We start from the raw sequence: 18,132 nt of genomic DNA, 5'->3' as shown, positions 1-18,132 counted from the left end.
TAACTAAAATCTGTCTATTTGGACTTAAATCCCATTTAGCAGAAAGGAAATAATGGCTGATATGATAAACCCAGGAGACCCATCCAAATACCACTGAGTGAAGATATCACAGACCCCAAAAGATAATCTACTATCATTTTGTTAAATTGATCTACTCTCTAACTGCTTTCTAAATAGTTATCCTTTTACTCAGAGATGGTTGCTTCATCAAAGAAACATATATTAGCAGCAGTAGGGAGTTGCTAAAGAGATACACAAGTTCTAAAAATGAAGATAGTAAATAGTTCTGGATGCTTAGTCCAAATTGGTACATCTTTAATACAACTCTGATGTCTAAGATTTAGGTATCAAAGAAAAAGTGCAGAAATAGTCTTAGAAACAGAGTATTTGGTTGATTAAGGAAGATCTGCGGCTCTCACAGCCATTGCTATGCATTGAACTCCATAGAGAAAGCGCCGGGGCAAGCGAGAGCCAGAAGGACACTGGGCGACTCTGTGCCTCGCGGAGGAAAACCAACTAAACATGGGCAAAGGAGATCCTAAGAAGCCGAGAGGCAAAATGTCCTCATATGCATTCTTTGTGCAAACCTGCCGGGAGGAGCACAAGAAGAAGCACCCGGATGCTTCTGTCAACTTCGCAGAGTTCTCCAAGAAGTGCTCTGAGGTGGAAGACCATGTCTGCTAAAGAAAAGGGGAAATTTGAAGATGTGGCAAATGCTGACAAGGCTCGTTATGAAAGAGAAATGAAAACCTACATCCCCCAAAAGGGGAGACCAAAAAGAAGTTCAAGGACCCCAATGCACCCAAGAGGCCTCCTTCAGCCTTCTTTTTGTTCTGTTCTGAGTACCACCCAAAAATCAAACGTGAGCATCCTGGCTTATCCAGTGGTGATGTCGCAAAGAAACCAGGGGAGATGTGGAACAACACTGCCACAGATGACAAGCATCCCTATGGCCGCCAAGCTGAAGGAGAAGTACGAAAAGGATAGTGCTGCCTATAGAGCTAAAGGAAAACCTGATGCAGCGAAAAAGGGGGTAGTCAAGGCTGAAAAGAGCAAGAAAAAGAAGGAGGAGGAAGATGATGAGGAGGATGAAGAGAATGAGGAAGAGGAGGAAGAAGAAGCTGAAGAAGAAGAAAATGATGATGATGAATAAGTGGGTTCTAGAGAAGTTTTTTTTTTTCTTGTCTATAATGCGTTTAACCCCCCTGTACACAACTCACTCCTTTTAAAGAAAAAAATTGAAATGTAAGGCTGTGTAAGATTTGTATTTAAACTGTACAGTGTCTTTTTTTTTTTTTTTTTTTTTTTTTTGTATAGTTAACACACTGCTGAATGTGTCTTTAGATAGTCCTGTCCTGGTGGTATTTTCAATAGCCACTAACCTTGCCTGGTACAGTCTAGGGGTTGTAAATTGACATGGAAATTTAAAGCAGGTTCTTGTTGGTGCACAGCACAAATTAGTTATATATGGGGACAGTAGTTTGGTTAGGTCTTTTTTGTTGTTGTTGTTTTTGTTTTTGGCTGTTTTTTTTTTCCTTTTGGTTTTATTTTATTTTATTTTTTTCATCTTCAGTTGTCTCTGATGCAGCTTCTAAGAAGATAATTGTTCTGTTAACTGAATACCACTAAGTAATTGCAAAAAAAAAAAAAAAAAATGTGGCTGTTTTGTTGACATTCTTAATACTTCTAAGTAAATATAATTTTTTTATTAGAAAAGATCTGCATAATGAGCAGCTATTGATATATTAAAATATATGGAAAAATTTTCAGAGGGCCAAAAATCAAGGATGAAGGGTAGAGACAATCAATGAAGACTAAAACAAAAGAAACATTTTTCCCCTGGGACTGTCTTCCCTATAGATTAGTCATTTCCAAGTTTTCAGTCATAAACAACTATGCATAAATCATTAAATAGACACAGTAGGATATCGCATATATATATATATATATATATATATATGTGTGTGTGTGTGTGTGTGCGTGTGTGTGTGTATACATGCATATATGTGTGTATATACACACATATATGCATATACATTCTATCAAGAAAATAATTAAATAATAATAAGGCATGTATTAAATAAGGAGTAAGAAATTGGAAGAAGCAAGGAGTCAAAATGTAGAATAAGTACTGTACTTATATTTGAAATTCTCAAAGATAAATGAGTTCTTTAACTGTTATTAGTAAAGTTTTATTTGTTGCAGTTACTAATCAACACAGAGTCCCACAAATGTGCAAGGTACAGAAAATAAGACATGTACAATGCCCTGTCCTAATGAGAACATTATAATCACAGAGCTACCTCCTTAGGCTTAAGGATCATTGTGAAAGAAGAAACAGAAATAATGTAAAATTTAAAAGTGCAGCATGACTACAAGAGAACAGTGTCTTTAGTTGCGTCAGGGCTGCTACACCTTTGAACTCACATCTTTTGTGTCATCATATATAAGATCTGTGTAATCCTGGCCAGACTAAATACCAAAGTGGACAAGAATGTCTCCCTGCTGGACAAAGAAGAATCAGTTTTCTCTAGTATTATCATTCCTAGTAAGTAGACAACTCTCTAATGAATGAGGATCAAAACCACACAAAATTGGTTGAATCAGGAAGGGAATATGCCTAGACAGAGTTTATGTGTATGAATATGATCAACATGTGTTTGAAATTAGAAAAAATAACAATGTTTCTTAAAACAAATTAAAAACTAAACAAAGCTCAAAGTCCACTGCTATACGCTATTCATAATAATACTATAGATAGGATATAACTCACCACTCTATGTTATATCTTATTTAATATTATACAGTTATTCTTGGAACTTTAAATTGACAGTAGAGAGGAAGGTTGTGGATCTGGGTAATTGAAGGTGTGATCAATGTACACAATATATATATATATATATATATATATATATATATATATATATACCTATCTACCTATCTATCTATCTATCTATCTATCTAACTATCCATCTATCTATCTATATCAATGTCAGTGTCATTCTTAAACTTGTAGCTTAATACCCACTAGCAAAATATTTTATAATCTAAAGCACCATAACAATAAAGAATGTCAGATAATTAAAGAAACAAGAAAAAATCCAGACATAGTGTTAAATGCATTTACTATTTCATTTTCCTACTGAGTCCAGCATAAAAGTACCTGTAGAAGATTGATGGAGAATAATTGGAGAAACACTATTTCCTTGTATTTTCATAAAATCATTGAAGATGCTGAGGCTCAACAAAACTATCTGTCTTCTATAAAGATTGTCAAACTGTGCATTGAATGAAATAAATGATTGAGGCAGACATGGAACGACAGCATCTGTTAGAGTTGCCTATTCCCTTTCTGCTAAACTCTGGACAGTTTTTAAAAATACAATAATCAGAGCATTGTTTTCCAGATATTGTATTGGCTAGAAAAGTCTATCAATTAGAAAACAAGACTAACATGTCTCTGCTAAATTATACATCAACTCTTCTGAGCAATGTTGCTTTAGAATCTTTAGTCTATGCATCACCTCTTCTCTTGTAGCTGCAGTTCTTTCGGTTATTGGCTATCTCTTACATTATCTCCCCAAGAGGTCAGAGGTATATTTGTCACTGTTTAGATTCAGTATGTTTTTTTTAACCAATTCAGTTTTTCTAAAAATTCACTCCAAAATTCATTGCCATTCTGAATTTATATAAATAACTCCATTTCTCCATGAATAGACCTTAAACTTGAACCATTTTGTCATTTTTTATTTTATATACATTGTGTGTATACATTAACAATTTTATATTCCATTGGATTCTGTCTGTTATCTGGTTTATTGATAATTTAGTAGTCAAAGTTCTCTTGGTTTTATATGTACTTTATGCTCATTGAAACTATTAAATTTTCAATGAATACTATCAAACATTTTAAAAAACAAGTACTGACAAAAATATATTCATATAGTTTTATGCAAAAATGCTTTTAAAATCTGCACATTTATCTCTGTTTTTTATAATAAAGTTGTTAATAAAAAAGAATAGGGATAAAATGTTAAAGGCATAGCTCTTTTCATACCTGTGGATGCGGATGAGTCCAGATTTCCATAGTTGTTGCCTCTTTCATGGGTGTGTGAGATCGTACCACCTCCTTCATTGGCTTTGTAGAGGGATAAAAGGAATAGTTTAAGGTACTTGTTCAACATAAGTCACATACATATACATGTGCACAGTGTAGTCACACAGACATTTTACACAAGAGACTAGAATATTTTTATCAAGAAACAATATATGATGTTCAAAAAGAAAGAAAGAAAATGAAAAACCATTATGCTTAATCTTTACACACCAAGAAAACTTTGACTATTTCCAGGTAACATTTTGTTTTACATGTACTTTACGCTCATTGTAACTAGTAAGATCTTAATGCACCCTATCAAACCTTAAAAAAAAAAAAAAAAAAAAAAAAAAAACAAGTACTGACAAAAATGTATTTGTATACTTTTATGCAAAACTGCTTAAAATCTGTATTTATATTTGTTTTTTAAAAAATAAATTTGTTCAATTAAAAAAAAGAAAGAAACAATATGTAGGGAACAAATGTGTGTGTGTGTTGTGTAACGATGTCTATATTATTCAAATGTTGATTTTCTTTCTTTCTTTTTTTTTTTACCAACAGAGTGTTGAGTACTGTTGGAATTAAATACTTTTTTAACTACTCAGCACTTGCATGATACTTTGTAAATACAAATTTTCTCTCCTTTTGATTGGTATGATAAAATTCTAATAGTCTATAGTTGAGGCAACACAAGTAGGGAAGGATATCCTGGCAGAGGTAGAAACTGTAGGAATGAATTGAGAGGTAGTAAATCACCAGTTAGACAGAGAAAACGTCAGACTTACCAGACATAGTAAGAGTTATCAGGCCATGTGGCAAATGTGGACTAGTATAAATGGGGTTAATTAATATATGAGCTAGTTGGGAATAAGCCTAAGATACAAAACCTAAATAGTAATAAGTCTCAGTGTCATTATTTCGGTGCTGGCAGGCCACAGAAAGTACAATAATAAAATGAGGCTATAAGCAAATAAATTTTGGAAAATGTAATCTTTAATCTAGAAAACAATATATTTATTAAGGATCATTGAATTAAATCCAGATGGCGGAAACTTTTAAATTGTATTCACAAAATGGAAATTTGATATTAGCTTTATAGTGAATAGAGTTACACCAAAAGTTACTACTATTAAGACATCAAATATCAATGGGAAATTTAGAAATTAAAGAAGGACCTGGAATATGGATCTTTGTATATCCATAAATTAATAAAAGTTACAAACTTTAAATATTTTCTAATAATGTGAAAATCAATATTAAATTTTCAATGATTTAATATTTTCCTCTATGAATTTTCTCCTTGGACAAAAAAAATTTAGCATTTTTAAAAAAAAATTGAAAGAATTAACTGTTTTGACTGATAAGTGAGAACATATATATATATATGTGTGTGTGTGTGTGTGTGTGTGTGCTAGAAGTAGTTCATTTAATCAATACTATTATGAAAATATTTAGTATTCAAAGTACAGTGCTCTATCCATCACTATTTGTTGAACTGAATCCTCATAAGTTTGTAAATTTTTGTCAAAATTGCAGCCTGAATAACCTGACTCAGAATACTAACAAATATTTGAATACTTTAGCAATAACAATGATTTAGGTCGGTATTTTAAACTAGATTCTGAGATTGAAATTTTACTGAATGAGAAGAAAAACTCTCATTATTATATCCAAAGATGAATCACATTGCAAAATATTTTTTGCTATAGACTTGACATTACTTAATAAATAAGACTACAAGTACAAGGTACAACAGTGTTTGTATATGAAATTTAAACTGCAGGAAAGGCGTTTTTGACAAGTAAAGTAGTTCATATCACATGCCTTGTCAAATTCATTTATAGACTCCAATGCTGTCAAAAATTTAAAGCAGGAATGAGAATGTCTATCCCCACAGAAATTTCAAGCAAGTCATGACAAATATGTAAGTGAGGACATTACCTAACTTGCAATCGGAAAGAATTAATCTTCAACACAATTATATGCTATTTGGAAATATAAAGAATATAACCTAATACTTTTTCTCATGTCATACAAAGGACCTAAAATCATTAATACAAATTGACATTGAACTTCATTTCTAGTTATCTGTGGTTGAAGGCATTTTAGAACTGAGGTTTAAAAGTTCATTCATCTCCTATATAATGAAGAAATTGTTCTTTGTTAACATAGTTTGCCGGCTACTGTATCAAATTTTGGTGAAAATTCAGATTCTCTTTGATCATATAAGTATGCTCACTCCTTTTCAGGAAAATATTGCCAAACCCTCAACTATAAATCAGGAAAGGAAAAGGTGTAATCCTAAGTAAATAAATAAGCTAATCAGTTAAGGATGTTAGAGTTTAGAAGCAGAAGATGGGTAGGACATTTTGTATCTATTTTATGATCATAAGAGAAGGACATACATTAAAAGTTAAGAAGATACATAGTATTTAAAAATTATTAAAATGCCAGAGATGTACCAGAATGGTAGGGAAACTGTATGCAGAAATGAACTATGGATATACTTTAGATGGAACTGCAAATTAGCCCAGAAATATATAGGAAGTACACTTAAAATATCTTCATATGCCTCAGAAGTAGACCTAAGCTCATGAATCACATTTAGTGTATATATTCATAAAATTACATATATATAAAATTTACTAATGTTATTATGCATATTTAAATCATCTAATTTTTAATTGTGAGTAGCTAACTATATGATGTCTGGGAAGCTTCCTCTTAAATACACAACACTACAGTAAAATATCTCCTGAATTAAGTAATGATGACATACCAAGAACCAAAATGCTTAAATATACATTGCCCAGTTAACTTTAGTAACCATATTATAATACAATCTAGTATTTAATTATACAAAATGTTAATTGAAAAATTTGTACATGCATACTAATAAAAAGCTCAAGATTCATATACTTGTTAAATGTTCAGTTTCTACTCTTTCTTTTTCAAACCATGTCTCCCAAATATAAAGAATGAAGAAAGCATGACTCAGAATTACTTCAAAATATAAATCTTTACAGGTTTCACTTTAATGAAAATGAAACAAATTGCAATTATTGAACACAATAATATTTAAATATGTTGCTTGCCTTATGAAAACTGAATATGGTTGATCCATGCTATCTGAGAAAAAACACAGATCTGCTTTTCTTATTCTTCATATGTACAATATACTGAACTAATCTGTATTTGCCCTTTTATGGAATTAAATGTCAAACTGTCAAGAAGTGAATAAAATGATTTAAAATAATCACAGCCATTGTATCTTTAAGCTCCTTTTAATCCAGTTCACATGAAGATAGCATTCTGAGCAAAAAGGTAAAAAAAAAAAAAAAAAAAAAAAAAAAAAAAAAAAAAAAAAAAAAAAAAAAATGTCTCTTACTAGTGATCTTAGAATATTTTGAAATGTATTCTTGCCATTGTTGTTTTTTTTTTTCTTCCACAAACAGTTTTAAATAAATATGTCCTTTAACAAATACAGGCATAGAGCATCCAGTTATGAGTGTGATAGAGTCTGCCATTCTCTTTCGGGAAGCGGATTCCAGTTTGCTCATCCTGCACACCTATACAGTCAGCTTCTCAAGCAGAGTCTGGGTGCCTCCGCTGGTGTTTTTGTTTTTTTTTGCAAGGTTGGAATCAGGGTTTTAAGTCCAGCTTTGACTTTGTTTACAACTTCCTGGCCACAACTCTGAAGAAGGCTGGAAAGAATAATGGCTCCTAGGTTGATGCTGGCCCAGGACTTGAGGTTCTTCATACCAACATGCTCTACAAGGGTCTTTGCAAAACAACCTTCTTTTCCATTTTCTTTCATCTTTTTATCTTGCTCTATTAACCATTTGAGAACTAGGTGTCCTGCAGGATGCTCAGCAACATGAAGCACTCTGTCCTTGCCACCAGGATACAGTTCTACTGCTGACAAACCAGCGATGGAATCCATAGCAGGCTGAACATCTCCAATAGTGGATCCCAGGATGGCAGACATCAGCACACATGCAGACTTATCCAACAACAGCTCTTGAGTGTGTCCTTGCAGGTAGCTCAGCAAAGCTGGAGAGATGGACTCCAAGAGCTCAATCCAGTGGATTGCAGTGTCCTTCTTACTGTGAGCATTGCCATCACCCTTCTGCAGAAGCTCGATGATCTCTGGCACGTGTGGGTGGGATATCTGGGACTCAGCAAGTACAAGAGGACTTTCCTTCCATATTTGTCATTAACTAAGCTGGGCAAGGAACTGATGATATCTGATATGATTTTCTGCTTCACAAGCTTAGTGTCATCAATACAATCAAATGCTGCCAGCAGAACCAAATGAGAGTATTGGCCATTAGCAACCTTCTTCACGTATATCTTCATTGTTTTCACAATCACTTTTCTGTCCTTGGATGTACCATGCCACAAGCAGTGAATGGCCACTCTGGCGCCATCATGTGTGTGGGCCAGGTACACCATTGCTTCCCTGATGGCTTCAATTCTGATCGAAGCTTTGGGGGTGCATACGTAAAAAAGCCCAAGAAGACCTTATGAGCCAATGAGTGCGTAATCACAGCTTCCTTTTGAGCCATCGGACTCAGAATCTCCTTCATTTCATCCACAATCAGCTCCAGCTTTCCCGGCTGCACCTCTACCACCTTTCCCAGAGTCGGGTGGTCGGCTGACTTGTAAAGCTGAAGTGTGTTTCCATAGAGCTCCGCTGTCAGCATGTTCCTCTGCTCCAGAATGGCTTTGTCGTTGTATGCATACTCTACAATGGCTGACACTTCTGAATGCCGCAGCATCTTCCTCACATGCCCTTTAAAACTTCGGATTATCTCTGTAACCTGTGGTTTACTTCCACACATGAGAAATTTCTTTACAATATTCCTGGAATATTTGGTTTACTGAATTCAACCAAGTCACCTTGCAGTTCTTGGAAAGCCTGCTTCCTCTGCTCCTCATTTCCATACTGAATGAAGCACTGGATTACTTGAGTTGAGTCATGCGCAAAGGCAGTAGTTTTAATTTTCCCTTGAATCAACTTCTGCAAATCACTCAAGAGCTACACCCATTTTTCTTTGTCACAATCTTTTCTTCTCAAGCTCTCCCAGATGTGCTTTGCTCGAACCACAATGTCATAGTTGGTCTTATCACTGAGCTGTTAGCTCTGCTTCAGTTCTTTTTTTTTTTTTTTCTTTTTTTTTTTTTATAAAACAACTTTATTTACAAAACAAAGATAAATGTACAGATTTTAAACATTTTTGCTTAAAATTATACATTTTTGTCAGTACTTTTTTTCAGATTTTAACATAATTTTTACATAAAACTATATGAATATATTTTTTTAGTCAGTACTTGATTTTTTTCAATGTTTGATTGTATGCCTTGAAAACTTAATAGTTACAATGAGCTAAAGTACATGTAAAACAAAATGTAACATGAAAATAGTTAAAGTTTTCTTGTTTTGTAAATATTTTTGTTTGTTTTGTTATGTTTTCTTTATTTCTTGGACTTCATACAGACTGTGAGTTGTTTCTGGGGGAGAACAAGCCTCTGGGGTTAGCATCCCACTATCAGTGACTGCATATTATGTCTGTTCTTTTGTGACTGGGTTATCTCACTCAGGATGATCTTCTCTAGATGCAGCCATTTTCTTAAGAATTTGGTTAAGTCATTGTTTCTGGTGGCTGAGTAGTATTCCATTGTGTAAACCTACCACAATTTTTGTATCCATTCATCTTCTGAAGGACATCTGGGTTCCTTCCAGCTTCTGGCTATTATAAATAGAGCCGCTATGAACATTGTGGTGCATATATCTTTGTTGTGTATTAAAGTGTCTCTGGGGTATATGTCCAGAAGTGGAATAGCTGGGTCTTCAGGTAGTACTATATCCAATTTTCTGAGGTATCGCCAGACAGATTTCCAGAGTGGTTGTATTAGCTTGCAACCCCACCAACAGTGGAGAAGTGTTCCTCTTTCTCCCCAGCCTCGCCAGCATCTGCTGTCATCTGAGTTTTGGATCTTGGCCAATCTGACTGGTGTGAGGTGGAATCTCAGGGTTGTTTTGATTTGCATTTCCCTGATGGCTAAGGATGTCGAGCACTTCCTCAGATGTTTCGCAGCCATTCGGTGTTTCTCAACTGAAAACGTTTTGTTTAGCTCTGTACCTCATTTTTTAATAGGGTTATTTGATTCTCTGGTGTCTAGCTTTTTGATTTCCTTGTACACCTTGGATATTAGGCCTCTATCTGATGTGGTGTTGGTAAAGATCTTTTCCCATTCTGTTGGTTGCCGTTTTGTTTTCTTGATGATGTCCTTAGCCTTACAGAAACTTTGCAATCTCATTAATTCCCATTTGTTAATCTTTGACCTTAGAGCTTGAGCCATTGGTGTTTTGTTCAGGAAATTTTCTCCTGTGCCTATGTGTTCTAAGGTTTTCCCTACTTTCTCATCTAATAGTTTCAGTGTATCTGGTTTAATGTGGAGATCTTTGATCCTCTTACACTTGAGCTTTGTACAAGGAGATAAGAAAGGGTCTATTTTCATTCTTTTGCATGCTGAGTGCCAGTAGGACCAGCACCATTTGTTGAATAGGCTGTCCTTTTTCCATTGAATGTTTACTGCTCCTTTGTCAAAAATTAGGTGACCATATACATGAGGGCTCATTTCTGGATCTTCTATTCTATACCATTTATCCACATGCCTATTTCTGTACCAGTACCATGCAGTTTTCAGCACAATTGCCTTGTAATATAGCTTGAGGTCAGGGATAGTGATTCCCGCAGATGTTTTTTTGTTGTTGAGGATGGATTCTGTTTCAGTTCTTACTTCTTCTTTTTGAAGTCATCCCACTTGGGTTTCTTGGCTGTTGATTCATCACTTTTACCATCTGGCTGAAATTTCTGCTTCCGGTTGAATTTATTTGCCTTCTGGAATTTGTCCTTTGGGCCTTTGCTCCCTTGTGGCTTGTTCTTGAATTGCTTCACACCCTTCTTGCCAGGTTTTTTGGTACCTTTCTCAAAGTTCTTAGATGTAACTTTAAGTCCACCTTCCTTAACAGCTTTCCTTGGGAATGTCTTTGAAGAACCAGACTCACTGTTTTTATGAAATCTATTCTTTCCCTGTGATGTCTGTGGACTCTTTCCTGTAATATTTTCTTCCCTTTGACTTCCATCACAGCACTTAAAGGCAACACTAATATAACATGGGATTTATTTGGAAATCAATTTTCTTATTTCTGTCCTCTTCTTCTTCCTATTCCAAGGCACAGTTAACATAACCACCACATCTCTGGTTTTACAGGTTATGTTCTTTTTGTGGTTTTAAGATTTTCATAATTAGATTGAAGTTATGCTTGGGCCAGGGGAGGGGGTGGGACATGAAGGCAAAGAAGTGCTGTCCTCACCTCGACAAAGATATGTGGCAGTCATGATGACATTGACCCTGATCATTTAAAGCACTGTCTGCCAAGTTACTTCATTATCAAATGAATGGCTAACCCAAGAGCAAGAAAAGCAAGAAGGTGGAGCCTCGGGCCAAGGGTTTCTTCTGAGCCCAAGACAACTTCCTACACTTACAGACCTGAGTTCTCAACACTTATTGATTATGCATATAACAGGAATCTTATGCTTACTGCCTAAGACATAATCTTCTGCAGTTCTACTACAAATTGTCATCTTTCTCTCCTTGCCTATTTTTGCTGTAGCCAATGGGGTATCTATCAACTACTCCACTGTGCAGAGAGAAAACTGAAACACTGCTCCTGATTTTTATTCTTTGTTAGTCATCTTGTACCCATCAGTAAGATATCGTGAAATCCCTTTAAAGATACCTGTACATTTTTTTTAAGAGAATCGAGGCGTTCCATGAGCCTCTCAATTGTATGTGCAAAGGAACACAAAGAAAAATGCTTCCCAGTACACAAGATTAAAGAAACTCTACACCATGGCTCCCAAGTTCTACCCCCCTCTTTAACCAGTCCACGCTGTACTCCTAACTCACACCTCCAGGACAGCCCATCGCCTGTTTAAAACACTCTAGTCTCCCATCATGCTTTAGGTCTCGGCTTATGAATGGATCACTTCTTCAGTTTTCCCTGTACTGCTCCTATATACAATGTCTGTCACGGGACGGACGGGTGACTGTGACCAGCACAGGCCGGGATTTGAAAGCGAAACTAGCCCTATAGCTCTGCAATAATCAACTTAACAGAAAGGGTTTAACCCCTGTCTTCGCCAGGGTTCCTCCAACTCTGAGCCATCGAAAGAGCCAGATAGGCTGTCCCAGGGATGGTCTAAAGACACCGCTCACCCACTACCCTGCACAACTCCCCGCTCTGGAGCGGTCTGTGGAAACCAGCCCCCGCACATCCAGCATCAAACTCTCCACAACACTCACTGCTGCCATTGTTGTTAATAATAAAGTTAAATTTTCAAATTATTATTACTCCTGAAAGAGAGATCATAGTTCTTTGTTTAGATATTGGAAAATATCTCATATTTTGTAAAACTGAATTATATTTCTTAAGTATGAATTACTGTTTAAGAAGTAATGTCTGTTCACCCGAAGACAAATGAATATAAAAAATATGGTTTCTTTTATAATCTTTTCTTTCAGAATCCTCAAATTTTGAGTGGAAAATATGCCTGCAATTAACTGGCATTGGTTTAAATGAGGTGCACTTCCCTATAACTCTCAGGCACTTGAATACTTGATCTCAGGTTGGTGATTGTTCCGGAAAGATTAGAAGGTGTAGTCTTGATGGAAGTATGACAATGAGGTCAGGATATGAGATTTCAAAAATACCACCATATGCATTGTTTATCCACTTTCCTGCTGGTGGTTTGAACTCTGAACTGCTGCTCAGGGTGTCTGCTGCTTGCAACCACTGTCGTTGAAATAAACTCTAAGTCTTCTGAACCATAAGAGTAATATAAACTTCTCCGTATATGAATAGACTTGGTCATAGTATTATCACTGCAATACAAATTGAATTTTTATGGAGAAGTTGGTTAACACATGTATTTGAGATAAATTTCTAAACTTCTATTAACTATCCTTCTTCTTACATCCTCTATACCACAATCAGGAAGTTAATTTTAAGCCTAACTTCCATTCACAGAAATGTTTTAGCTTTGTGATAAATTGATAAAATATCTCCTGTATTCACATAATTTAATCTCTCAGAAAAGCAGTGTAAACTGTAATCTATGACCTAAGACAGTAAAAGTTATTTTCTAAAAGTGACCATCTTGCAAAAAAATAATTAAAAAGCAAGATAATTTGATGGAACATTTTAAATTGGGGAATTCTTGCTACACTTGTTGATGCCTAAATTCTCTCTGATTTAGTTATCTCTCATTAACCGCTATGCTCTATCAAATTTATCACAGAACTGGTAGACAGGATATACTTGGACAGATTTTACAATAATTATCAGTATACTATTGTATTAATTCTTTGATCATTTGATATAGTGATTTTTGTTCATAATTTACCTCCATTCTTTCCCCTATTCACTCCTAGATCAATCCTACATAACACTTTCAACATTCATGTTCTTTTATACAAAGCACACGCAGTCAAATCTGTGCTACCTATATATGTAACCAAGTTTCTTGAGCCTTGTGGGGAGTGAATATATTATAGAAACCTCATTTAAAGCTGAGTAGTCCACATTTGTTCTCTGCACTTTGAACGTTGTGAGTTTCAGCATTAGCAGTCATTTACTACAGAGATGTAGTTTTCTATCTGAGAACTATACTAATATATATATATATATATGTATATATATATAAAATATACTATACTAATATGTATGTAATATATACTATACATATACATACACATACACATACACATATACATACACATACACATACATATACATATATACGTATGAATATAAGGTAGAATCTGTGTCGATTTAATAGCGTATAGTAGTAGAGCTCATTACTAGAAATTATTAGTTGTCTATCTGAATTTGGGTCAGATTCAGAGAATCAAGCATGCATTTTCTCATGGGGAATGGGCCCGAAGTGCAATGAGAATGCACTTGATTATCTCCACATGTATGTGCTATTATTGTATCTATAGATGTGTCTTGTCATTTTTGCATTATTTTAGCTTGCAGAGTGCACAGCAGAGTATTGCTGTTTTTAGCATTTCTTCCTCAGAATGCAAAATGTCAACCATTTATATTATGAAAGTTAGATTCAAAGAAAGAAGCTACCAAGTCTGTATCAGCTTGATTTCTCTATGTTCTATAACAATACTAGTGTCTTCATCAATATAGTTTTATTAAATTATGGTTGCCAACCAGAAGAATTCTGCATAATATTTATCAGGAAAACCTTTGTTCAACAATGAAAGAGAAGGTACCTCACACTTGGTAAGGGAATTTATCTGATTGAACACCTAACACTATTAACCATCCTTGAAAATTACATATACAGAAACTCAAATATGAGTTTATTATAATTAGAGTTACTCTACATAAGCTATGTTCCTCACAGAAGCCATCAATTGATTCTGTAATTATTTTATGAAATATGGAATTCATGTATTACTTAGGAATAATCAATCTGACTTCTTTTCATTTTTATTGGCATTCATTAATTGTAAAAGTTAAACTATTTCACTATGAAATTTTATATATGTATATATGTTGATTATCTTCAGTCCCCTATCATCAAATTTTCCCCTCACTGATCTTCCTCTACATCAAAGCCCTCTTTCAACTTTCAAGCATTATCTCCATTTTCTCTTTAATTATTATTGTTACATGTACATATGCATAGAAATATATAAACACAAAAAAGAAATATGGAAAGCACTACTTCTGCTGTTATAAATTGTTGTTGGTTAAATATAACTTAAGAAAATCATTATTAAAATAATATCATAAAACTCCTGAGAATATTATGAGGTTTTTACACTATTGTCTCAAAATCTACCAAAAAGAGAGCACAGCCTTGAATGTGGTTAGTCATAATGGTTATTTTTCAAATGGGTAGATTTTCCTTAAGAAATGTAACCATGTTGTCAGTTTATAGGTAAATATTTGCACCTAAAAATCTCAAATATTACAGAGATACTAAATATTGTACTGTTCCAGTAATCACTTTGTTTTAGATACCAAAATATGAAAATCAACTTAAATGATATGTTCTTGTTATTCTATTTAAATATATTTGATATAGTGACTGACTGAAAAAAAGCCTTTTCAAGCAAACATACCAAATATAATCTGGTGACGTTACATGCTAGTTTATGAAATGTTGTGTATCTAATGACATATAAGTTTTAGGTTTGTGGTTCCAATAACTCTTCCTGTAAAATATTAAAAATGTGTACAAATGTATATTTACAGTTATCATGTGTAATTTTTCATTATCTTAAGTTTTTAACATTATCGTGAGCATTTATTCATAAATATGGCAAACATTACAAATATAGAAAATGTAATTGAAATTCAATTTTATACACATAATTTATACTTGAATTTTGTTTAGTAAATCTTTTAGATTTTTATTATAAACTTTAATTTATGATTTTAAATTGTAGAGAATGTATTGTAGATATTTCCTAAAAGCAAAAATAAACACACAAAAATATGTTATACAGCTTATTCCTATAAATATTCCTCTGAATTAGTTTGACATCTTATGAAAAATACAGAATGAGTTATCTCAATGTTTAAAAGGACCTACTGGGCTTAGAGAGAACCTAAGTTCTTCTTTTTTTCTCTCTTACAACTTTATTTAGATAAAAGAGGAATACATATGCAGATTTTTAAGGCATTTTGGCATAGCACTATATGAATATTTTTTCAGTACTTAATTTTTTTTACATGTTTGATAGCATGCATTGAAATACCACTAGTTACCATAAGCATAAAGTACATGTAGGACAGCCACAAGCCACCTCACAACCATTTGTGACTCCAGGTTCAGGACACACAATGCTCCTCTCCTAACTTGCAGAGTCCTGCATGCATGTGATGCCCATACGTACACTCAGGCACACAAAATACACAAAATTAATACACTGTTCAAAAATGCAAATTATTCTTCTGAATATTGAGAGGTCCAAGAGAAATAAGGTAAAAGTTAAGGAGTGAGTGGATGAATTCTAAAGTTTGTACCCAAAGCAAAGAGCTGTTTTTAACTCATCTTCAAATATAACTCAACAAAATCATCAGGTAAAAAGTTAACAATCTAGTGTTACTTTATTAAAAACTTTTACATCTTATTCATCAAGTCCTTTTGTATGTGTTTGTGCATGTGTATGTGTGTGAGTATGCATGTGTGCATTGTGTACACATGCTTGTATGTATCTGTATGCCTTTTTCTGTTTCTGTATCCATGTGTGTATGTGTGTGTCTGTCCCTCTGTCTCTCTCTGTCTCTGTCTCTGTCTCTCTGTCTCTCTCTCTCTATCTGTCTGTCTTTGTGTGTGTGTTTGTGTGTGTGTGTGTGTGTGTGTGTGTGTGTACGTGTGTGAATTTATGTGCTGTAATAGAAGAAGGAATGTTACAAAAGGTGGTAAACTAACATTGAGACAGCTCAGAGGTTTAACAAAACCTGACATCAGATTTGCCAGATGGTTTGGAACCAGATTGTAAAATTTAAAAATAATCTTCACTTAAAGGTTTTAATGGTTGTATCCCTCTTCTAAAGCCTCTGCTCTTAGGCTAGGATGATTCTGCAAAATTATAGATCAGGCTTTCAAGAACAGCTTCTAAGAACAGTCTCCTTAAGTCACAGCTAAACTGAGCAAGAAGATTACATGTTATTATGATGTAGCACAGCAGGATTTTCCCGCAGCAAGCATAATGATGTGAAAAAGAAGAAAGTTATCATTCTGCTCAAAGAGGTCATCTATACAACACAGAAGAACAATGCATTTCACAAACATTATCTACACACACTGAGTCGTTCCCATTGTAAAAGATCTTAATGTTTCAATAAAGGATTGTGATGCTGAAAAGCCTTCAGAACTAAACAATGAGCATGAATTTGACTGAGGACACATGGGAAAGTAAGGAAACAGGTATATATATCACAATGAACAAGATTCATACGACAAGGCACAAAAGGCACTTCTTTTCAACTATGAATATTTGATAAAGGAATATTAAAGTCATCTAACATCTATGTTTTTACCTCTTTAAGACTTATATAAGATGTAAAAATTCCTTACTAAATTTCTTTTCCTAATGAAAACACTCTTAAGAAATTGATACTTTAAAAAGAAATCTGACTTACTCATAGATGTTATTTGGATTTATTTTCAAAAATATTTTTATTGTTTGATAACATGCTTTTACCAATCTTTTTATCAAAGCTAATCCCATTTCTGCCTTTCCAAATTCTTCTTCAAATCTCCAAACATGTTTCTCTACCAATTAATGTGCTGGAAGTGGGAGCATCTTTAGTAGCCTCTCAGAGCAATACTTTTAAAGCAAACAGGCTGGGTTTGAATTATTGACAATAAAGTATGCACACCATAAGGTCCTCATTGTTTGACAACTTCATTTTGTAAGTTTAAATTTAGAAGTAAAAAAAAATTAAATGTAAGTGTACAAATATATTGTAAAATAAATATTCTATTTAACTCTTTAAAACCATTCGTTGATATTGTTTTCTAATGCTATGGAAACATTCATGAAAGAAAAGTCATTAGTGTCCTTAACTAGCTGTGAACTCTATAAACAACAATATTGGCTTGGTATACACATTGTACAACTTCTCTGGTAAAACCATGACACAACTCTTATAGTAGCACCTGATCATTGCTTGATTGGGTTGGAGGACTGATTCATAAGGTAAAAATGATACTTGCTAATATAAAGCAACCAAATATCCATGGTTTTTCAGATCTTATGTCTTAATAAGAAACTTATATTTTTTCAGTTAAAGAAATGAAGAAAAAATCTACAGAGAGTGCCTTAGCTGGAGAACCACCCCATATCCAGCCACCTAACTCAACCACTATTGCTGATGCCAAGAAGTATTTACTGGCAGGAGGCAGATATGGATGTCTCCTCAGAGGCTC

At 34.1% G+C, this 18,132-nt stretch overlaps 1 protein-coding gene and 1 pseudogene across 7 annotated transcripts in view; both read right to left on the bottom strand.

The window, feature by feature from the left end:
- PCDH11X (protocadherin 11 X-linked) overlaps window positions 1–18,132 on the bottom strand; it is a gene marked incomplete at both ends in the record, with an annotated part of 509,350 nt that overhangs the window by 293,451 nt on the left and 197,767 nt on the right. For 4 of the 6 annotated variants that reach the window (XM_080909518.1, XM_080909519.1, XM_080909520.1 and 1 more), the window contains one exon: window positions 4,058–4,138. The exons of the other annotated variants lie outside the window; for them this stretch is intronic. In XM_080909518.1, the coding sequence (XP_080765644.1) occupies window positions 4,058–4,138 (81 nt within the window). The remainder of the gene's footprint in view (window positions 1–4,057; window positions 4,139–18,132) is intronic. 6 annotated transcript variants of the gene reach the window in all.
- Window positions 7,666–11,249, bottom strand: LOC308414303 (pumilio homolog 3-like; annotated as a pseudogene). The gene is made up of 2 exons: window positions 10,904–11,249; window positions 7,666–9,258 (listed from the first exon to the last, which is right to left on the bottom strand). The product of its transcript is annotated as a pumilio homolog 3-like (transcript).

Source organism: Micromys minutus, assembly GCF_963924665.1.
Source record: "Micromys minutus genome assembly, chromosome: X".
NCBI classification, from domain to species: domain Eukaryota; kingdom Metazoa; phylum Chordata; class Mammalia; order Rodentia; family Muridae; genus Micromys; species Micromys minutus.
The sequence above is the reverse complement of the archived record's forward strand: the minus strand, read 5'-3'. Positions and strand labels throughout refer to the sequence as shown.